At 39.1% G+C, this 24,435-nt stretch overlaps 2 protein-coding genes across 3 annotated transcripts; one reads left to right on the plus strand and one right to left on the minus strand.

Moving 5' to 3' along the window:
* The first annotated feature begins 724 nt into the window (after window positions 1-724).
* LOC117433764 (TLD domain-containing protein 2-like) lies at window positions 725-5,787 on the plus strand. Of its 2 annotated transcripts, XM_059004201.1 has the most exons (7): window positions 725-929; window positions 1,574-1,608; window positions 3,038-3,256; window positions 3,690-3,842; window positions 3,937-4,032; window positions 4,351-4,424; window positions 4,904-5,787. In XM_059004201.1, the coding sequence occupies exons 2-7, from the start codon at window positions 1,579-1,581 to the stop codon at window positions 5,037-5,039; spliced, it is 708 nt and encodes a 235-aa protein (XP_058860184.1). In that variant the 5' UTR covers window positions 725-929; window positions 1,574-1,578; the 3' UTR covers window positions 5,040-5,787. The 2 variants fall into 2 exon arrangements, with proteins under 2 accessions (XP_058860184.1, XP_058860185.1); XM_059004202.1 differs by lacking the exon at window positions 1,574-1,608 and having other exon boundaries at window positions 726-929.
* A 2,238-nt stretch (window positions 5,788-8,025) lies between these two features.
* On the minus strand, window positions 8,026-11,513 carry LOC117963834 (potassium channel subfamily K member 15-like). The gene is made up of 2 exons (XM_034905185.2): window positions 10,264-11,513; window positions 8,026-9,385 (listed from the first exon to the last, which is right to left on the minus strand). The coding sequence occupies exons 1-2, from the start codon at window positions 10,544-10,546 to the stop codon at window positions 8,481-8,483; spliced, it is 1,188 nt and encodes a 395-aa protein (XP_034761076.2). The 5' UTR covers window positions 10,547-11,513; the 3' UTR covers window positions 8,026-8,480.
* Between the last annotated feature and the right edge of the window lie 12,922 nt (window positions 11,514-24,435).

The following is a 24,435-nucleotide window of genomic DNA, read 5'->3' on the forward strand; positions in this document are numbered from 1 at the left end:
TGGTGAGAAATAAATACAAGCCCTGTTCTATTCCCACCTGAATGGGCATCATTCTGAAAGATACTTCAGACTAACCAGATTCTGCAAAAAAAAAAAAAAAAAGAATTGCTTTGTTCTGCAGGTCAACGAGCTTTCAAGCTTAAAACAGCTTTTTATTTTATTATGCGAAACATAGCTGGCTCTGCTATAAGAGAATAGGCTAGATTTATAACAATCACATTCAATATGCACTTAGGACTACAGAAAAAAACAAGCAATGCTCTATAAACACAAGGAGACATCTGAAATTGTTCAACAATCCAGGCACTGTAATTGCAAAATGCTATAGAGCAATGGGAACAAATGGTAGTGCTGTATAAGTAGGGGGGAAAAAAGTTACACTCCAATACTTTGTTGTTTTTATTTGGTCAGCCTGGGGTTGACCAGGTAGCCACAGGGGAGGAACAATTGGTTTCCACTGAATGATCGCACATTGCGTGTGGAGAGGGATTGGATTACTGGTGAACAGTAAAGGGGCTCTCTTGTTCCAGTCTCTCCGCTCTTCCCATGTGCCTCCAGATGAAGACAGGACTCCGCCTGGCTTCTTTTCCTCACAGAACTCTCTTTTTTTCAAATTGAACACAAGGAAATGAACATGATTCTAGTCTAATGTTTTATTGGTTGTAAATAAATACCTGATTAACATTAATTCGATTTAGCGTGTTTCGGCCCACGTACCCTTGCACGTGTAAATTGGACGGATTAGCCCTCAACGTCCCGTGAGAGAACGTCTTTTCATTTATTTATTTATTTATTTATTTATTTGCTTGCATGGGGTTGTGTTCTGCAGTAGAATGCGTTGTTTCGTGTTAACTAAATAGTCTTTGCTTTGGAAAGTACAGTCTGCCTGAAAAGACTTCTGAATGATACCCCTCTGCTGGTATGCAACGGTAATATCCTGAATTTGAGTTGGGTTGCTGTATTATTTCATTGGGCGCTATTTTTATTTTTATTTATTGTTTGTTTTATTTCTTTATTCCTTTATTTTAACAGCCGTCAAATTTACCATGACTAGAACTATATTCGTGGAAGCAGGTGAACGCTTATTGCATTTTTACTTGTAGGAGCCTATCATAACAACAAGCCCAAAATCAATACTGTTTTTTGGGCTACTAACCTGTTTTTGGTTAAGAAGACTGCGGTGTTTATCTGGTGAAACCCGTACTCGGCTTCTTCAAGCAGGTAGATAATTCAATACCCCATTCTGTCCTAAACCAACCCGCATGGTGTAGTTTCGCAGCAAATGTAATAAAATAAGGGCGTCGTCTACTCTACACAGACAGCAGCGCCTGACAAGACAGAGGAAATGTCGAGTCAGGCTGCTACTGCCCGTCCCATAGCCGCATACAACTTAGCGTTGTACAGACAGGGTGCGGGGCGCGTCTCTGATTATACGTAGTGTTTATGTGGGTGTGCTTATTAACAAGACCATAAAGCACAGGACACCGCTGGGACAGCAGTGGGGGCAGCAAGAGGTCCATTTTCTTTTCTGTACAATCCAGAAAATACAATATTTCTTAATTCGATAACAAAGAAAAGATGCTCAGAGCGATGCATTACTCCCCGTTGGTGAGTACCATACACTTATATAATATAAATAGATAGATAGATAGATAGATAGATATAGGCATGCTGTTGCTGATTGCATTAATTATGACAATTGTAAATATATTGTCCTATTCTATGTAATTCAACTTTCTCTAGTTGACAAAGCAAATAGACACCCTACAGTGCTGTGCGGTATAATAGTACTGCAGGTCCTGTCCGAAGCTATGAGTCCAGGTCTACTGTAGGTATTCCGCTCTATCTTCGTCAGGATTTCAACACTTCTGTATTCTCCAAATATACCTTAGACTTTTGTTGTTGTTATTAATACTGTAGCATTGCTTTCCTCAGCAAGCATTAATAAATGTTGTGGTTTTTTTGTTTTACTGTTTGCTTACCGGTGTTTATTTCCATCTCATAACCTTTAATACAATTTAAAGGACTCAGCGGAAATGTCCTGTTTTAAAATGCTTTTTTTTTCTTTGGGGGAGCAAAGGTTCATTTAGATATTTGGACAATTGTCACTGAAACTTTTTGATGAGCAAGCCTTATCCTATATGTAATTAATTTTCTAGCATGTATTGTTTGGACTGTATTTTATTCTCCTCTATCGCCTGTACAGTAAATATCCCTGAATAGATCTATTGTTCAAACAACCGATTTCAATGACCCCATGACTACAGTGCTACCACACATATTATTCATTGACTTCCAATGCACAATGACTGGGTGGCACATTTGTTCTTCATTTAATCTCCAAAAATTAATTATATGCAGCATGACAGTCTCCTGCCGGATAGGATAACATTTGTATGTGCTTCGCAAACATTCAGTTAATATGAGAATTGCAGCACCTGCACTGAGCAAATACTACTATAAGCTTCATCGTAATCATATATGATTTAATTGTAATGAAAACTGATGCTGTTCTTTTAAAGTTGCCGTGGATTACACCACCGGCACTGAAAACAGAAACACACTTCTGTTTACTAAATACTGGTTACACACCTGTCGATGTTATGTTTGTTTAAGCAATAGCATGAGTTGAAATGTGGTGGCAATATGCATACTGTACACATTTTGGAGAACAAATGATCTTTCTGAACTTGTCTGTGGTGTTGCAGACTGTAACAACTCTAATTTTTGAAATTTCTATTATGCATCAAACTGGATCGTTTTGATTAAAGATGAGCGGCCCTATTCACAAAACTTTAAGGACTGTTTTAAGGATTTTTGTATTTTTTTTTGTGTTGAGGGTTTTTTGATGAGTGTTTATAAACACTTTCTAAAGCTAAACTGTACCGAAAAATGGAAATTCAAACCTGCTCTAAAACAAAAAAAACAAAAACAAACGAACAGCAAAACAGGCTTTTTAAACAACAAACAAACAAACATAAAACAACACAGTCCTTAAAATGGGAATAGCAGAAATATAGTGTGCTTTGATGTTCAGGTCAACCATCTCAATGAGGCCCCAGTGTCTGAAGAGTCCTCGGATGAGGATGATAAAGAATGTGAGACCTGCAGGTCAACGGGAGCCAATGAGAGCTCTTCTAACAGTGACCTCAGTGCTGAGAACACGTGCCGACCCCCAGGCATCAACAACGAAGATTCCTGTGAGCCGATACTATCTGAGGAGAGCAAGGTGCTGCTGGGGGAGCAGATTAAACAGGTACCTGTGAGGCGTGAGCTCAGGAACAAGCTACTGACACTAGCCTGCTTTAGATTAACAGGACAGCTTACCTGCTTGCAGGTTTTATTATATTGCATTAGCCCACTTAGTCTGAAACTAGGTTAGCAGCAAATGTATTCAAAAACAGCCATGTAAGCTCGTGGGTATACAGTACCCAGAATTTTTATATTTCTGTACTTTGTTCTGATCACATAGGTTTTAATACATAAGAACATAAGAAAGTTTACAAACGAGAGGAGGCCATTCAGCCCATCTTGCTCGTTTGGTTGTTAGTAGCTTATTGATCCCAGAATCTCATCAAGCAGCTTCTTGAAGGATCCCAGGGTGTCAGCTTCAACAACATTACTGGGCAGTTGGTTCCAGACCCTCACAATTCTGTGTAATAAGCGTGCACCATACTTTTTTCTGCTAGATCTCCATGCACTTTCCTCCAAGACTCACGGCATGCACTTGGACCCTGGAGTACAGCACCATGAAGCATGGAACCAGCCTGAGGACCCTGTACAGATCTATGCATGGGTTGGATTGCTCCACATTTATAGTCATTAAAGATACCGATGGCCAGGTAATTTTCAGCATTATTATTGCTGTAAAAGAAAATTAACCTGTGTTAATCATGGTCACTTTGAGGATGATATTAAGCTCTGCTTCTGTCCCAGGTGTTTGGTGCCTTCTGTTCCAGTCCATTGAGGGTCAGTGACTGTTTCTATGGAACGGGAGAGACTTTTCTTTTCTCTTTCTCACCAGAACTTCAGGTGAGGTGATCATGGTTATTGTAATATAAGTTGTTTTCCCAGTGTAACCACCTTGCATTATTCATTTCTAATGGTTCCCATTTATAATGTTTATTCCAAATGTCTGACATTGCTTCCAAATGTATAATACTAATCTGGAATACTTTATCTTTCGCCTGCATGTTGAACTGACCTGTGACCTATAGTCAAATTACACCAAAGCAGCCATGTCCTGCTGTAAAACTGATATAGACAATAACAGCAGACTGTGTCATCTGCTATTAAGATAATAATGCATCTTGTCATGTACAGATCATTAATCCCATCATTTCTTGTCAGGTGTTTAAATGGACAAGCGAAAACTCCTTCTTTGTAAAAGGGAATCTGGATTCTTTTGCTTTTGGGGGAGGGAGGTAGGTATTCATTATGTTTTCATTGTGTGCTCTGTTGTCTTTTAATTATATGCAAAAAGTAAAAGCTGGTTTGTGCCGTAACCTGCTTGCGTTGACGTCATTTGGGAGTAGAAAGCATCTTTTTATGTTTGCAGTCTTTCTGAGCTGATTAGAATTACCAAAATAGTGTAATTAGACAAACGTGTCTTTGTAGTAGTAAGAGCCAGCGCCATCTAGTGAATAACTACTGTGAATCAAAACATCCTTTTGTATTGCTTGACCTTAACACTGACTATATCAAAAAGTAAACACAATATTCAGTTAATTGCAGTAAGAAATAGAACTGTGGCTTGTTGCTGCCACCCTTGGGTTTATATGCAATGTAATTCCAATCTTAGCATATCTTCATACCAGGCAGAATTTGAACAATGGGTTTATGTGATAGTGCTTGCTGTAACTCGCAGGGGAACACCATGTGAACTGTCTGTTTTTTCCTACAGGGGTATTTTTGGATTATGGCTGGATGGAGACCTCTATCATGGAAGAAGCCATACGTGTGATACTTTTAACAACGACATTTTGTCTAAAACAGAAGATTTCTTTGTGCATGTCATGGAAGCATGGGCTCTTAAGTGACGAAGTGTAATGTAACAGAAACTGGGATTCACAGGATCACTTTTGATCCACGGAGGCCAGCACTGAATACAGCGCTTACTGTACTTGCAGAGAGATAAAAGCAGGATTTGAAATTGTGACAGAATTCATTCTACGAGAAGACAGAGCAACAGGTGTTATTGTACTTTTTTTATAAGCAGTAACACAATATGAGCCAAAATACATACAGTAAGTTTTTGATCTAAAGTTATGTGCTTCACTAAAGAGGGGACGGCAGCAATACAATAACAGCACAACCAATGAAACATCCAGCATATTCAGTGCTGTACCACTCTCTGTACAAATTGTCATTCAAAGGGCTTGCTCAATAACAGTAGCAATCAACCTTGCAAATTCAGTGCTTATAAGCGAATGTACCAGAAAAGAAGTTATATGCAGCTTGTGTTTTCTGGTTATTCTTATGTAAAAATGCAATTTGTTCAATTGGAATTGATTTACAGTTGAAATGCAGGGCATTATTTGCATAAATTGCAAGTGCTAAGTTTTTGCTTGCAGTTTTGTTTTATAAATCGCCCTGTATAGCCTGGGCTTCCTAAGCTCTCTAATAGGGTGCCTAATCATTATAGATCACTGCGATATAGGGCTGCATGGAAAGCTGTTGAGCAGCACTAGCACTGTAAATGATTCACAGGTTTCTTTTCTTATCGAAGAGTAGTAGAACTAGTAGTAGTCTTTCATGCTCAAAAATAAACACACATATTAAATATTTTACCTGGATCTTTGTGACTATTTTATTCGCGTATCATGTGTGTTTTACATAGAAAATGTTTGTTATTTTAGAAAATCGCTTATTAGGAGGAACTTCTGTAATGCCCGCAATGTGTTCAAGGTCAGAAAGTGCCAGGATTTAAAGATATATACGATTAGACTTCACAGTGGAGCCTAGTATGGTTATGCTGACTGTAAAGACATTTCTTTACATTCGAATCCCCTGAGTACTGTATATCTGTATATACGACTAGTCTCATTTTAAAGTCTGTATAGTAAGAAGGGGTTGTCATTTTCAGTAAAATGGGTTGATAAAGCAGTTCCACTCCCTGTCTCTGTGTTTACTAAACAATGGTACGGTTTGTACTGAAACAGCCTCTTTACTATGACTAAAAATATACAGTATTCCTAAAAAACAAAAACATCTTCCCTCACTTACTACTAAGGAAATGCATTTCCCAAACTCCTGAGGAAAACAAAGGACAGTAAAACACAGTGCACATTAACAGAATGAACATTTGGCTTGTACAGGTGGGGAGGCTTCGCCCCCTGGACCCTGTCATTTAGGACGACAAAACAAATGAATTATACTTGCTGAATAATCAGTGTTAATCATTCTCCTTGCGCCTGTTGTGGAAATCACTTCGAGAACCTGAAAGCAGGGACAGCTTTGTTTCTAATACCTATAGACCAAGCAATCATTTACTGTGGCATTTTTAAGTGTTGGGGAAATTGCAAAAAACACAATCACCACTAGAGGGAGCTCATGCTGTAAAAATACCTCATTATTACATAAGGTTAGGTAAGAAGCGGCGTTACCTCATTAGACACAGAAATGGCATAAAACATAAATGAACAAATCAAAACCCGTTTACAAATGTATTAATTGATGCAACCAGTTTGAAATGTTAAGTCAGGTGACAGCGCCAAGGGACTTACATATTAAAGCTGCTATAATGAATTAAACGTGTTTCACCTTGAGTCTTCTATACCCACAACAGATGGTGTGCAATTCAAATTTACCATTTAGAATTCTATCGCTTAATCAGTTTACCATTTATATGTAAAGCAACATTTTTATTGGACATCTGTTGGAGTGGGACAAGTGTTTCAGTGGCAACATAACTGTGTTCTGCAAAAAAAATCATTCTGTATATAATTAGCTTTTTATTATAATGTTTAATACATACATAACCATCTAGTAAGTATTGGGACAATATTGGAGCATGGGGGTATATCAATTGTGTGTATAGGAAGATGGCAGCCCTCACATTCTGTAATATATAAAAGCTGCATTCCTCTGTTACAGATTGGTTTCAGTTACAATGGGCAAGACAGCCTGTTTGCCATTGTGTAGAACAGACTACAGCAGGCGCTTAAGGATAAGCACGCTGACCGTGTTATGCCAGGTGTTTTGACGCATATCTTGGGCATTGAGAAGTGCTTTGAGTTTTACAAGGTTGTTCCCCTGGCATGTAAGGAACGGCTGGCAGGAATATTAATCTTCCAAAGGGTTTCACTGCTTTCTTCTATATTTAGCTTCCTTAATGGCTACTGACTGAAAACAAGTGGTTTACTGGTTTGAAATATTCATGTATTGAATTATTTCAGAATAAGAGTGCATAATACTGCAAATTTGCACAGGGCCATTTCATTGAAATTGCATGTTCCTTTAGTAGCTGTTCATTAATATTATACATTGTGCATTGCTCATATATTCCACTTGTCATTCTGAGTACATGGTATAATAGATATTGGAACATAGGCAAAGCTGCTGTTGTAACACAGTGTAAGTGCAGTAACAATGTTAAACTACAGGTACAGTTATCTTCAATTGCAGTTTACTGTATGGTTTTGTACAGTTAGACTGCAGTCTGAGGTACTGCTGTTGTACGCTTAAGCCATTAACCATTAAACTGGATTTGGATCTGCTGCTTGCTGTATGAAAAAAATGTCGTCACCAGGTTTCTATTGGCAACCACATTGTGCAGTTTAAAGTAGCCTGAAAGGCGAGGTGTTTGCATCAGTAGAGGCTGGCAGTGCAGGGTGGCAGTGCAGGGTGGTGCTAAATTGGATCTCGAGCCCTCTCATGGAGGTGCCTCACTGCAGCAGTGGCTAGCTAGTTTACTATGTTCATAGCCTTCAATATGAAATGCAGTGCTTTCAAAAGCAATGAGCTTCAATATAAAATATTTCAAATATGGTGCATTTAGATGTCTTACAAAAAAAAAATACTGTATTCACATTCCCTATCAAAATTTATTGTAATTTTACAATTCTACAAACTGTTTTTTTTGTTTGTTTTTTGTTTTTAACAATAAAGGTTGTATTCAAGTCAAAACGACAAATTGAAAGAACAGGAAGTTCCAAAACAAAAAAACAAAAATAGCAGGCTTGACATAACTGATTGAACAATCAACACAAGGCTGCAGATGTGTTTGTTGTAATTGTGAATTCTGCTGGTTGTTTGAAGAGAACCAGCGCTGCCTGTTACATACTGTCATAACATGCTCCAGTCCAGTGTCATGCACAAGCATACGGTATATACAGTTAGGAGAAACCAATGAAGTTAAGGATAAGCAATAGTAATATATACATGATTCACACTGTTCTCTTCAAGGTGTTCAGGTTATGCCTTACATTATAAAAAATATTGTCAAATGTGTACAAATGCTGTGCTCAGGTGGTTCTGATCTATACAGACTTTCTTCTGCTTCTCAGGTACTCCCTTACGCTGCAGCGGCTGGGGGACAGTCTGCTTCCCGGGGAGGACAAGGCTGTGTTGTCTCGCGTACTCAGAGAAATGCCATCGACCTTGTACGAAATGGAGTTGAAGTACACCGAGCTGTGCTCTTGGTGTGAGGGGGCAGGGCTGTCACAGTTCTGAGACCGGTAACACATGCAGGACCACAGCGAGCCGATCTGGGGCTCGGCTTTGCAAGGACGCTGCCTCTGCATGTCTTCCTGGTCGTCCGTGGCCAGTGGGATGAGGTTGGTGCGGCTCGTCCCTTCTTCCATGGGCAAGAAGAGTGTGCTTTGGCTCCTGCCGTCTTCCCCCATGCTGAGGGTGATCATGCCCCGCTCTCTTTTCACTGACGCCCGCTCCTCTGCATCCCTCCTCTCGTCTTCGGAGTTCATGGTCAGAAAACGGAGAACCACCAAGTTGAGGAAGGCCCCGATGACGGTCAGCCCCACCAGGATGTACATGAAGCTGAAGGCCACGTAGGGGGTCTTTTCCTGGAGGTCTTCTTTCTTCTGAAGGGCCACAAAGTCCCCGAAGCCGATGGTAGTGAGGGTGATGAAGCAGTAGTAATAGGCGTGGAAGAAGGTCCACCCTTCGAAGTGAGAGAATGCGGCTGCTCCAATGCACAGGGTGCTAATGCAGGACAGGAAGCCAACCACCACCATGTTCTCCATGGACACCTCTTTCTTTCTCAGGCCGAGGCACTCTTTGATTTTCCACAGCAGGTACCGAACAAAAGTGTTCATTCTTTCACCCAGACTCTGGAACATGACCAGGGTTAGAGGGATGCCCAGGACTGCATAGAACATGCAGAACACTTTCCCCGCGTCAGTGCCAGGTGCAGCATGGCCATAACCTTAAAGACCAAAACAGAAAAAAACAAAACGCAGCGTAATCCTTATATCTTTTTATTATATCTCTAAAATGAAAATGGGTGGCCAAATTTTAAAACAACTAAAACGTTTTTAATTAGTCACTGTAAAACTAAAAAATAAATATTGGAAACCCTTTTTTTCCCAATGTTAGTAATATTTCAGCGAGTTTGTTATGCCCCCTCTAATGCGCCATAACCCACATGAAAAGCTAATGAACTGCAGACATGTAAATACATCAAGGCATAATTTAAGAAGTGTGGCGAGATACATATTGACATTTTACACTGCAACAGAAATTAGCCGAGAAACTACATACATACACACAACAAAAATGAACTGCTTCAAACTTAAGATAATAGGGTTGAAAAAAGCGAACATTATTGTTTATAAAACAAGTATTCTAACAATGTCAGTCCCATTAGATTGCATAGCTGAAACAACAACTGATCGTTATAAAAAAAAAAAAGCAAAGCTGCAAAACTAAATGGATGTTTCAAAATGAAAATGTACAGTTAGTTACATTTAATTAACAACCTGTTGTGTCAGACGAATATACTGCATAATAAACGTGTGAGTAATAATATACTGAATGATTTAATAACTCAAAGTTTCTTAAAGTTAAATGATATGAACTTTAAAAATGAACATGGGCTAAAACATTACTGAATTGTGGTCTTATAAAATAATGATTCAGTTGAATTGCAAATGTGTTTGTTTAGGTGTTTTTTTTCTTGTTTTAACTGTGCATTCTTAACGGTGTATGATACTGTACTGTATCTAAAAACACATTATTAATAATAATAATAATAATAATAATAATAATAATAATAATAATAATAATAATAATAAATGTACTTACCTATAGTCGTGATAACTGTGATTGCAAAGTAAAACGAGCCGGCGAATTTCCATTGCCTCCCAGCTCGATGGGGTTCAGTTTGCAAAACCACTCTCTCGATCTCTCGATAATCTTCGTCGGTGAATCGGTACCTCTTCTTCATCTCGTTGCGTTTCTGCTCCAGGATCCTTTTCCTCGCGCTCTCGGATTCAGATTCCAGGGCATCGAATACAGCTGCCCCCACGAGCAGGTATGAAAACATGCAAAGGATCAGAGAGAGCGTTCTCACGTTCTGCTTCTTCATCTTCAGAATCTGAGAAACTGGATGCGAGGGTGTCGAAATAGCTGGTGCAGTGCTCTGTATCACTGCTCTACCGTGACAAGAGGACGAAACTTAATGGCAATGTTGGAGTGCCACAATCTAATATGCTGCGCGCATTTCTGTATTATTGAACATGCTATTTCCTTCGACGAGTTGGAGTTTATTTGTTTCTGCCCTAAACTGCCCAGCTGCAGCTGCTAAAATGCATACATATAAACATACTTACATACATGGGTACCTGTGTGCATACATACATTCATACATGGATGAATTCATGTTAGGTTCTGGACTCTGCATAAGCCAATGATAATTGGTACGCTATCATGCAACAAAATCGATACGGCTGGTTATTACTGGATTACAATTTTAAGTCCCTTTAGATGTAAAAGCAGCCTGTATTCAATCGTGTCCTTTTACAGAAATGGCTAATCTTGACACGGCATCTCATTATTAGTCCATTTCGTGCCATTTCCCCAGCATCATCAGGACATTACCTGTTACAAGCAGCAGTTGAATGACAGAAGACGAACGATACAAACCTACACTGTCAATATCCAATTTTGCTGGTGCGAGGAAAACGTTTTATAACAATCTAGGCTTGAAACCAATTAGCTATTATAGCATGAAAATGGTTAATGACTGCGTGTCGATCTCTGTGGCTGCTCTCCGTGTGTGTTTGTGAAAGGTACTGACCGTGGTCCTGAAAGTGTTCACACGCGCACTACCGTACTCGGCAAACCTTTTAAAGTATCGCAGCTTTTTTGTAGCATAGGTTTATTCGCACACACGCGCGCGGTCTTCTGGATAATTGATATATACTCCGCTGCTGTGCTCATGCAACACTTATATATGTCATGGTGGTACACAAGGAAAGGTAGCTACGTTATATAAAGTTAACACTGTAGGTTGTTTGAATTTGTCAGAACGCTGCCGTGTTCAGCGTTCTCCTCAGCTCTGTCATTACAATTATATAATGCTATTAACGTGTAATAAATCGTTAACAATTGACTAGAAATCTGAAAAAAAAAACATTTTACAGAGTGTAAAATGATCTGGGCTTCTCATATTGGAAAGGTCTTATTTTTCCCATTATTTTCTATCCATCACAGAACTAAGTAAATCGTTTCATCACTCCTCACAGGTCTGATTAGGTAGCTAATGAAACACAGTGCAAGTAATATGCAATTCTGAAACAGAATCACTCTTTGAAATCTCTCATTAAATATTGCATTGTAAATAATGACCTGGGACCTATTTCTGAGCAGTGTCGATGGGGACGAATCTTTAACATTTTACTCTGTGGATTTCTGAGAAAAATTCAATCTAATGCTGCTCATCTGAGGAAAAAAATTGATTGCGGAAGGAGAAAACATATGTATCGTGTCTTAATTCTACAATCTAAGAACCTTTGATGAATAACTTTATGAACCAGAGCTTAAAAAAAATAGTTCTGAGAATCTAAGATGTATTGCATGATAACAAAAGAGCTGACTTGTCATTCAAATATTTTCCGATCTGCCTTTGCAACATGTTCCTGCATTATTCATCAGTTATGTGTCAGTTGTTATACAGGTATCTGTTCTGAGGTAGGCTTTGTATCCTGTGTTTATTTACAGCACTCTAGACTGCAGCAGCGGCTCATCTTTCTCAAGCACTCACGGCCTCAGTTCTACTTTTACAGTTCATTCCATCGCATTGAAACATTTCATTTACCTTGCTTATCAAATGGGATGGCATTGTTCAAGCAATGTAGAGTTTAATATCGGAATGTTAGTTTTACTTTTTCATTGCATAGGTTTGTTCCTTGATTGTGCTTCTCCTTTGTGAATTTGACACGATTAAATAAGCATTTAGGCATATTATGACTTGAGAATGCAGCGTTTGGTCACACTGGCACATGGTGGGTGACATCCTTCAAATCTGTAGTTGGTTTAGCCTTGCATTGAATTGCACTGTATAAACATACCCGTGAAGATAAAATGGCGTCATAATCCCCACAAGAACCATTGCAGTTATAAACAAAACTCCACCATTCGTTTTGGGAGATCTCCCATTTGGAAACAGCTAATATTCTCATATTTCAGTACCTTGATTAGCTGTTTTTTGGAGCGTGTATATGTAGGGCGGGCTTGTTTACAGACAACTTGGGGAGTATTTGTTATTTTAACTGATGTATTCCCATCTAGCCAGCAAACATCAATGAAACACTCAGGACTAGAAATGCCACAAACAGAGGAAAAGGGTGGAAGAAACAGTGTGAGATAAGGAACTAATTAAATGGGTTTCAAACAATCAAGCTTCAAATCAGAAGGGTTCAGGGTGGCAACAGACCAGTTTATGAGACCAGATCTTAACCGAATCAAATACATTTTGCATTGCAAAATTCTACAGCCATTTGTCTTGCCAATTGTTTGCAGTGTTAATGTAATGAATCTGAAGAAGATGAGTATCCAAACAAAACACCAGCAAATACTGCAGATCAACCACAAACCATTGTTTGCATTACCTGGGGTTGTGTGCTACTATAGAGCAGATCTGTGGTTCTTTTTAGAATTTGAGAGGCCGTGGAAACCTCTTAACGGAGTGTTGTTGCTATGGTAACATAAGTAACTGAAGAAGTTTGAGCTCGTCAGCATGTTGGTTCCCTTCAGCTCATCCTGTAAAAACATCACTTCATGATTAATAAGCCTTGCTTAATGTAACTTGAAAAGGTCAGCCTGCAGTCGAGGGTATAGCTGAGTAGATCTGTCCTATTCCGGTCTGCTAACTGGATGTTTCTGTTTGCAGATTGCATGATGTTTATACTTTCTCCTCATTTGTTCTGCTATTCTTATCATTTGTTTCCTGCCTGTCTACTGTCTCTACCATTTATCAGATTGTAAACTGTGCTTTCAATCCATACTCTGCTCTGACCAGAGTCTGTGCAAATCAATTATACCTCCGCTTCAGATCTCAGTCTGGATGAAGGCCAAGTGCACAGCGGAATATCTTGCATCAATTTTCCATAAGAACATAAGGGGGAAGTTCAAAAATAGACTGAAATACAATTGTCTGTCACAATAGTCTGTCAAAGTGGTCAGAGATCAAAGTGCAATGAACTGAAGCAGGTTCCGTGCGCAATGGAATAGCACAGCCTCCAGCTGTAATGTTTGTATTGCAGCTCTTTAAATGTCATATGGATCAATAACCCGGTGGCACATTGAGTTTTCTGTTGAATAACCATCCAGAGAGAGTTCGGCTAATACAGCACTCAATGGTTTAATGCTGGCTCTCCATTATTGAGAAGTGGTGGCGCAGCATTCGACTTCCTAGCAATCAGACCAAGCCTGCTGTACCTGCTGCTTGTCTGTTTGCCAAGTTGTCTAACACGTGATATCAGGTGGCAGATTGTTGTACAACACCTCTCTCAACTAGTACCATAGATAAACTACATATTTACCTCACTGTGGAGACTTACAGCAAAAGAATAGCAGCAGATACTTTTTGTTTTCACCCTCATAACCTGAAAGGTCTGATAAGTTTCAACAATCCGATTTCAATGCAAGCCTGATTCCTCTCAGGAATGCACCTTTCCTTGTACATGTGAAGAGTCTGACATCATTGTGTCTTGATTGATGTAAAGTAAATGTTAAGCGATTGCTGAGTATTTGATTATAATTAGTTTGCGTGATTTGACCATGAGAGCCCAATAAAAATCAGAGGTGTGTTAGCTCGTTTGGTGGCTATTCTGTTGTGTACAAAGGAGGGTGTCTAGAAGATAAAACATTGAACTATGTGAATCTGAATTATGTATGCAGTCAATAATAAGGCTGGCTTAATGTAACTTGAAAAGGTCAGTGTCCTCTATACAGCTTCCAATCAAGGGTACAGCCACCAAGGTGTGCAGTCACTATATGAACTTACTTATAGGCCATAATTAAGCAATAATGACTGTATTTCTATACTGAACATTATTTATACCTTAATAACACAACTATTAAATGTTGGGTTTTGTTTATTTATAGAGAGGAAACAAACTTTACACTTTGAGAGGCGCACAAATTGAATTTAGCACTTTTCTTCAAGGCTAGCAAAACCTGGACAGAAGTAACAGCCCAACTAATGGCTGTCAGACCCTTTGAAATCAATTCAATGGAATTGAACCTATGGGTTATCTGCAAGCTTCAGACACTGTTATGAGTCTGGGTTTGCCTTTGTTGTTGTTTCCTAAAGCTTTGCCAAAAGCTCTTATTGTAATTTTTCTAGACTGGTGGTCTAAACTACAGGACAAGAAGAACATTAAACAGAACTACACCATGTTAGCTGCATTCATTGCTTTTCCCCATTTGAAGTATAACTATCTAGAACATGACATTTCTGTGCATTTACTGATGGGGTGTTTTGTGTGCAATACCCGTAAGGGAAAATGAAAAATGTTCTGGAAGCATTGGTAATACAGTGTTGTATTTTTCATATATTTAGGCTGCAATAGGTAACAATTATCAATCTTTGTTTTTGGTAGAAAGGGGGTGTTTAAGGCATACATTCAAAGCAGAACGCTAACAGGCAAGTTGAATTAAATGTTGTTTTTTTTTTGTAAGTATGCATGTGGACGACAGGCCAAATAAGACACCAAAACTTTAAAGAATGTTAACCAGGATTTCTATCCCTGCTATCCCTTTTCTCCATTTGTATTTGGTTCTGCTCCAATTGTCTAGATACCAAAGAACGGTATATTTTTTATCCAGCTTTAAAGTACAAAAAGCAGAATCAAAAGATCTTCAGCGCAAGAAATGGGGTACAAGTAATAATGCTGCTCATTCTGGCTATTTCACCAAATGCTTGACTAACTACTGGTGGCATTACATCAAGTGCCTGGCATGGAATCTGTGTTCAATACGTGCAGAACCAGTGCCAGCGTCAGGGAAGCACCTGCACATGCATGAAGAAGCAGAATCAGGACTCACACTGAATCAGAAGCAGATGGAAAGGATTAAAAGGTTTAAATGATCTGCAGCTACCTAATAACCATAATATGTAAGTACAGTTTCCACAACATCCTCTTTCCAGTTACCGTACAGTTAGATGGGTCATTTAGTTAAATGCTAAACATTACATTACAGTATTATTCTAAACTCATCCCCACCCTCACATTATCCATACACACAAGTGCAATTTCTGCACAACGCCCACCTCTACAGAGCAATGCCCACTCATTGAGCTCAAGAGATCTCTTTCATTGGTGCAGATTGGACACTAGAACAGAATCTTAGCAAATTAGGCCCTTACGAGTGTGCCAGTCCTCTGAGATCCCTTAAAGAAAGGCACATTTGAGAGAGAAGAGTTCCCAGTGCAAGCTATGACTGCAACAGTCTGTTCTGAGTCACTGCTTGTAATTATTATCCTCTGATATAAAGTGCAGGGCAGTGCATCACACAGGAAAGCGAGGGAGACTTTCAGAGTTAGAGTTTGGCTCGTATCCCATTCCCAGCTTTTGGAGATTGATCTGAAATATGTTTCAATGAACTGTGGCATATTATAGTGTTGGTTAAACGTAATATATATTCAGCAGTGGGAGAGAGAAGCTGAGGCAGAAGGAGAAAATTGGTGACCTGCTAACATTTTGGCTGCTCCCCAGATATCCCATGTCCATTGGCAGAGACAAGTAAAAAAAAAAAAAAAAAAAAAAAAAAAAGTTTAGCTTAACTCTTTAAAGAGCAGGGCTTTCTTAGTCTTTAAAGACAAAAATAGCATTCTTAAAAAAATGTATTTTGAGAAATCACGGTTCACAGCTAAAGAAAAAGCTTTATTTGAAAATCAAATGCCCACTACAAACAGAGACCAGCCTCCTTTAATCCAGAAATGAAACATGGGTTGCTCATCAAGGTTGCAAGGGGTACATGTGGCTAGTACATCAAGGACTGAACTGTGGACCCTCCCCATTACAATTAGAATCTTACCACTGAGCTAAATAAAAAAAAAGCAGTTTGAGTAACTCAGAAGAGGCCTGTGACCTGAGAACTATTAATAAGGCTGTATACACTGTACAACAATAGAACAGAATAGAATAAAATGGAACAGAATACAATAGAATGGAACAGAATACAAAAGAATGGAACAGAATAAAATAGAATGGAAGAAAATAGAATGGAACAGAACAGAACAGAATAGTAATTAATCTGGCTACTGTTTCTTAAACGTTATCAATTCCACTTGATTAAAAAGTACATCTGCTTATAAAAACTTTTTTTTATAAATCTTCAGCTGCATTCATAATGTTTCTTACAGTAGCGAACGGAACAAAAGCACATGAAAAATGAGAAGTATAGCTAGGTATTTGTATGAATCAGTTCATACTGGTACATAAAAGGGAAAATTATCAGATTAACACCAAATACATTTTACAGATTAGCTCCCTGAAACATTTTTTTAATGTGACTGGGATTAAAAAATGCATTCAATATGTCACATAGAATCCGAATTTCAATTCAGAAACAGAAGCAATATATGCTGTACGAGCACCGGGTAAGTATGCCGGGTAGGCTCCAGTGAAGTTGTCCCTTTTACCATCTATACTCAATGTACAGGAATAGGACCAAAATAATTGCATGGAGTCAACAGGTTTGCATAAACAAGCTGTCCACTAATGTGACTAATGTTTGCATACAAATAGCATGTATTCTATAATAAAAAACGAACCTCCCTGTGCCAAGTCAGGTTAGGTTGCAATAGGCAAGACAGCAAATCTGACCGATTTTGTCAGAGAATTTATAGTCCAGCTCTGACCAAAAGTTTTGCATCAACTAGAATTTTAGGATTGAGACATCATTTTCAACAAAATATAAACTAATTTAGATCTTTTATTTGGCATCATGCTATCAAAGGAACTACAAAATGATATTGCAAAAGTCTACTGGAAGCCATAATAGTAGCACAGTAATTCATGTTAGATTTTGAAATATCGCATTTTGTCTGTTTTTCGTTAAGTATATGGAAAACTACAAGGCGGCTTGTAATTTCATAAGTTAACGTAACATTATTCAGCAGGTTTCATTCGACTTTATGGATCAAAATGTGTTAATTCTATAGGGTGATGCTAAACTTTTGTTCCTAGCTGTAGGTGATCGGATGGCAGGTGCAATAATTACTGGTCTTCCATAAGGATCAACGAATGATAAGTCAACGTCGCTCAAAATATATTGTTCTAGAAAAATGTAAACAGCACCGCATTTAACAAAATCTGTCGATAATGCCCAGATGGTGCCCATACGCCCCAGGTGACAGTTTAATGGCATTAGGGTTTCTAATACTTTGTCCAGTAACCTGTAGCTTCCAGCATGTTATTATAACACGTGGGAATAGGATAACAGGGGTCCATTACGAGAAAGGAATATAACAGAACTATATAACATGTACTGCAGCTGCCAGTCTGTGCTTTATATCAAGCTGACAATAACAGTGAAGTTAATACTTCTAAACTAATCAGACTCATCAGTGTTTTTACTCCCAGATAATTACACACTAATTCAGACGAACATGCCCCTTTTAATGCCTTTCCTTTTCATCTCTGGGGCCTTTGATTCCTGGCGAAGCAGAAAGTGATTGAATATTATTCCGATCTGACTGCTGATAAGGTCACTCGCAGTAGAAATGCAGACCGCCTGGGTATAAGCAAAAGCTTAAATGCTGTGAAGGACCATTCATTTGGCACTGATTTCACACACAGCAATGAACCAGTGTTAAGAATGTTTATTGGAGCTCCCAAGTGACGCATCCGGTGAATGCACATGACGTGCAGGATGCGCTCTATAGCCTGGACGTTGCCGGTTCAAGTCCAGGTTATTCCATTGCCGACCATGGACGGGAGTTCCCAGGGGGCGGTGCACAATTGGCCGAGCGCCGCCCGAGGGGGGGACAGTTTAGGTCGGCCAGGATGTCCTCGGCTCACCGCGCACCAGCAACCCTTGTAGTCTGGCCGGGCGCTTGCGGGTTTGCCTATAAGCTGCCTGGAACTGCATTGTCCTCCGACGTTGTAGCTCCGAGGTGGCTGCATGGTGAGTCTGCAGTGTGAGTGCCTGAGTTTCTGACTTGACCTGCTGTGCCACTTGCTTAACACTCAAGTTCAAACGGGATGTTCTATTTGCCTGGTTTGGTGTTCCACAGCTCACATAGGCGTTTCCATTGAAAGTTTAAGATCTAGAAATAGGGGCTTTTGTCTGACAAGAGTCCTCACAGAACCCTCAGGGGGATTCATGCAGAATGCAGGATGCCACAAACAGGGACATGGTTCCTGTAACTGCAAATATTGAATGAAAAGACTGGAATCCTCCCAACACGGATAAGTAAAATATAAATGCTCACTTGGTGATTCCTGTTTGGGATAAGTTGTATATCTTGGATGGGGGCCCACTGTGGGCTCCTACGGGCTGGGGAAAAGAAAATCAACCATCTCTCTTGCGACCCCTTCTGGTCGGGTGCTGCCAGAGATCAGACAGATTGGGCCCTCCAGGGTTCAGTGCTTTGACATTATTTGTTGGTTTTGTGGGGTGAAAAGAAGTTTGACAGCGGGAGGAGAGGGCATTGATCTACAGGCCTGATCATAGGAGGCTGTGTGGTCCAGTGGTTAAAGAAAAGGGCTTGTAACCAGGAGGTCCCCGGTTCAAATCCCACCTCAGCCACTGACTCATTGTGTGACCCTGAGCAAGTCACTTAACCACCTTGTGCTCCGTCTTTCGGGTGAGACGTAATTGTAAGTGACTCTGCAGCTGATGCATAGTTCACGCACCCTAGTCTCTGTAAGTCACCTTGGATAAAGGCGTCTGCTAAATAAACAAATAATAATAATCAGTACAATAAGTGGGATGAAACAGTGAGAGGCCTTTCAAATTAATAAAAACAGAAAGGATGTGGAAGTCTGGGTGGATGGCGGGCTGGACAAGATAGCAAAATGGTGTGTGTGAGCAGTAAAGTAACGCCCTGTTTTGAGGAGGATAGCTTTTAGGTAATTCTCAATCCACTTTTACTTCATACTAATCATAAATGCTGCATAGTAATGCAGAAATAAGCACATTAAAATGTCAACCAAAGACAAGACGAGAAGAGTTATGATATATATTTTTTTTTTCAGCCAGACAATCTCACCTGGCTGTCTACACTGTCTTGTCATTACGGCTCTAACTAAAACATTCTGTGAACCATAATTCAAACTTTATGATGAACATTTGTTCTTCCTGGAAGACAAGAATGGACTTCAGTTGAGGGCTGGATCTTCCTAAAACACATTATCAATCATAAAAGGTCTGATTGAACACATTTAGGTGCCCAAATGGCAGATAAATGTGACAACATCAATCACAGCACTGGCGCTTTCCCTGTAGAGCTCCCAAACTGAGCTGGGATTTACCGTCGTGACTGCCAATGCCTAGACAATATATCTGGGGTATTATATTATAAGGGAAGCAGAGCTGGAGTGAGTAAAAAGATTAGTGTGCTGGGTTAATGCATGGGATTTTTGATCAGTGTGTGTGTTTACTGCAATCTATCCTTATGATAAAAGCCTAGCAAAATGTAATAAAGCACAGTCATAATCATTAATGTTTGGCAGAGTCTGAGTTGAATATAGAATCAATTTTCAAATTGAAACTTCTCTATTCCAACTTGCTGGTTTGTGGAGAAGTCCACATATTGGAATGGAGGTCCTGATTTCAGCTTGATCTGGTAAAAAGAAAAGTGCTGCCCACTGGAAATGGCAGCATGGCGGATGCAAATCACTGTTTCTACAATAGTAATGTCACAACTCTTTCCTCCACGCCTACACTAAATGGGCAATTAGGTAAGATCCTCTCCCTCATAGCTACAGCTGAAGGTCAAAGATATTTGTTGACACAAAGAAACAGAGCTGTGCCCAGTTTTCCGTATTTAATTCAGGAAGTGCGGATAATTTGGTACCCATCAGTTTGCATAAGATTCAGATCAGAGCACACTGAAGGCGGCCTAGCAGGGAAAATAAGTTGTTCTTCTGCACACTGTTCTGTAATATTTCAAGGACAGTCATATAAAAACTGATTTTAAAATGTTCAGCGAGCTGTTTGAAGATGTCGTCATGATAACCCTTTCATTTCCGCACACCTTTAAACCAATTAAGCATGATGTAAAATTGCTAGAATTATTTTAATAAACCTCCTTTCTGTTTTAACACGTACAGTATTTGTAGGAGGCACAGATAGATCAGGAGTTCCTACAAGTTGGTGCTGTGAAACTCAGGAAAGAACAAAAATGCAGCTGAAACACTTTACAGCATGCTGATGCAGAGCCGTTATCGGCATGAGATGGGATGATGGTGTGGTTCAGTTGCACGTACCGTGTGAAAGATTTCTGGAGGCGTACTTGGTTGGCACCATTCTGTTTTGCTGTTCCATTGTGTTGGTTTCTGGCTGAAAAAACACTGCAGTGGGAAAATAAATATTTGACAATAATCGTTTACCTCACAGTATATCACTACCACTGCATTACCTGCACAGCTCAAAGTGGAAGCAGAGTAAAGATTCAGATACCTGAGTTTTTACCTGAGTGTTGTTTTACTTCTCCACTGCAGTAGCTCTGTCATGACGGCAGCTTTTCTTCGTCTAAAGACACCTAAGGCAATCAGCACGTTATGGGCCAAGAGCTAGCCGCTCGGTGCTGTCATGACAACAAGATGTTTTTTTTTTTCTTTTCCCCAGCAGTAAATGACATGACCTTTAAGTCAGAAGCAGTGATAAAAAAAAAAAAAACCTGCAACAGAGAAACTTCTTTTTTTTCAGATAGTTAATAAGGATATGAGGGAGATTAAGATTAATCAGCACCATTTACTGCACTGTTGTATATTGCCAGGCAACTAGAATTGAAGAACAGCTCCTACTAAACTCAGGAGAAGCCACCTTAACACAGACTTCTCAAACAAACTGTGGCTAAAGTGAGTGATTGCGATAAATAAATACAGCTCTGCAGATCAGGAGATACTAAAAATAAATACTGCTATAAAAATAGAGCTGTTTCTTACATTACATTTGATTGGTATTTAAACCGGAAGCAGTTACGAATAAATCCTGAAAGCAGGGTCCAGTTTAATGACTGAAGCGGCAGTCAGAAATCTTTTTTTGCAAACTCGCTTGTTGGCCATAGCAATCGTGACACCTTCAGTGAATTACTGTTCATCACATCCCCATTCCCGTAGGCAGAGACCCTTGAATAATACTACCCCTGACAGCCTCTCACAGCTATCTAAGAAGAAAAAGGGCTCTATTTTTATCATTTTATTCTCCCACCGCACTTAATAATGTCGCATGTGCAATTTTGTTCACATTTATGTGGGAGCAGTAAGCCTCTGCTATAAATACATGGTCTATGGCTGTTTATTAATATCAGCTAGAAGCTAGAAATCACTGTTGTTAAAAACAAAACATGTAAAAAGCCCGGGAGATATATTGCGAGTTTGAAAGACGTGGAAAAGGAAAGCACAAGGACTGTCATGTGTCGTTGAGTCCTTATAATAAGCTTCCTCAGTCAGAGAGATGGATGTAGGCACACAGCATATTTACAGAGACTAGCTGGAGGATTCAACTTAAATGATAGCCAGAGGCAATGTCACAGATAGTATGCAGCTCTGGCCAAACGTTTTGCATCACCCTCTATATAGAATGAACTAATTCTGCTTCATAAAGTGGAACGGAACCTACTAAATAATGTTACGTTAGCATATTGAATTATGCTAACGTAACATTATTATTTTTTTAATTATATCTCAATCCTAAAATTGGAGGTGATGCAAAACTTCTGGACAGAGCTGCAGCAGACAAAGTTGGAGGATGACATTTGTAACTGTTTGCATTACACAAGCTGGAACGGGTATAGACATTTCCAAAGTGTGACAAGCATGGAGAATAAAGAGCACCAGTGAGGGAGAATCACAGGCCTTGAACAGCAGCTGTGCTTGACACAGGCCTGACTAACCAGTAAAAAGCAGCAGTGCATGACTTGACACTTCATTCAAGGAGGTGCGAAGTATACATCTTTAACTACACTGAGTCCGCTATCATTTCTGGATTCGTTTAATTGCAAAAGGAAACAATAATATAGCTAAGTAATTTGGGATTTAAAGGTAGATTCTTTTTGCATTCTTTTTTCGGTAAGATGTGGATTATTAATTAGTTTTATATTATACAGCAAATGCATTACTCTTTACATTTACATGGTGAATGTCAAAATAATTCTGTTTGAATACACAAATTAAAGATATGTTGTATGAATACTTTTAGTTAATGACCTTTAACAGTGTAATATAGAATCAAATATCACAGTGATTGTAATGACTCTAAAAACTCCTTTAGCTAAATCCGGTTGATTTATATACAAAAAGCTTAAGCACGCATAACACTGCGGCCAAACACCACCCCACAGTATGGAACTCTCAACTCTCTTTCACAATTGGTCAAATGCTTTCCCCAGTGCTGTGATTGAAGACATTTATCAAACACTTACAAACCTCTGCTGAGTGCTCAGCTGGGTTGTTCAAGCGTGTAAAAGATTACATATCTAGCCTTGTGAAGGAACGGCACACTGTGCGTGGAGGGGCTCACAAAAACAAACTAATCATAAACTGCATTTTAAACTGCATTGATGAAAGTTCTTCTCTGGTGATGTTAAACTGCATTTGAAATGTAACTACTCCATGATGCTGCGCTGTTCCAGGTGCAATGCAGTTATAGTGTTGCTCATTTTCACTCTTCCCCAGAGCAGCAGGAGCAACCTGACATCGTTCTTACATAGACACTTGAACACTGGACTCCCCCATGTTTCTGTGCCTAACCCCACTTTCATGCTCCCTTAGGTTAAATCACGTCATGTTTGGAAAACTCTCAGCTCAATATTGTGTTTACAAATACTCTGCTGTGGGAGTGTTATTATTTTTTGTTCTTGATTACTAAATTCTCTACTGTGGCTTCAATGTACATTTTTCGGCAATGACATTTTTTTAAGTTTTATTAATATAAGGAATTTATATTAACCAAAAGCAATTAATGATTCATTCAACACTTGTTTTTAATTGTCTACAAAAAAAAGAAAAATCCCATACAAGATACTTCTAATAAAAAAAAAATACTTCTTATACTTTACTCTTTAACTGGGGGAGTTTGCTTAAGGCCAGCACACATAACAAATTCTGTGTCTCTTGAGAAGTTTTTAAGAAATCACTGCTCTTTCATTTATATAAGGAAATCTACATATTATTTACATATTTTTTCCCATTTTGTCCTGAGCGGCTATTGAAACTCTCGATTCAATATTTTCTGACTGCTCTATCAAAGTTATTATTTAAATACACACACACGCACGCACGCAGACACACACACGCACACACACACACATATAGCAGGCATCTGTGAGCTCATCACTGTCACTGCATTAAATCTGACTTGGACATTGCTGAACTTACAGCTCTGAATCTTCCCTGTTGAGTTCACTGGCTCTCTAAAACCACAAGGTGATACGATAGCCAGTCCCCTCCATAAACAACAGGTTAATCCCATGCTGAAAATCTTGAAATGTAAGACACAATATAATTTCACTGTTACTGTCACCAGCAGCCATTGAATCGTGTCTGTGTTTGCTGCATTATAGAAACATTGCTCTGTAATCTTCTGAATGTCATTAAATTGACATATGCTTTTATTACTCTGCTTCAGGAAAGTGTGAAATCTAATAAAAAAAAAACACTGCTTTTACTGAGGCATCAATTCACTCTCTAAATGTTACATTATTAGTGTGGTATTTGGAGGTTTCTTTTATTTATTTTATTGACTGGGAAATATTAATTATCAAATAGCATTATTGTCATTGACACAATGGGCCCT

This window comes from Acipenser ruthenus, chromosome 29 (assembly GCF_902713425.1).
Source record: "Acipenser ruthenus chromosome 29, fAciRut3.2 maternal haplotype, whole genome shotgun sequence".
Lineage (NCBI taxonomy): Eukaryota > Metazoa > Chordata > Actinopteri > Acipenseriformes > Acipenseridae > Acipenser > Acipenser ruthenus.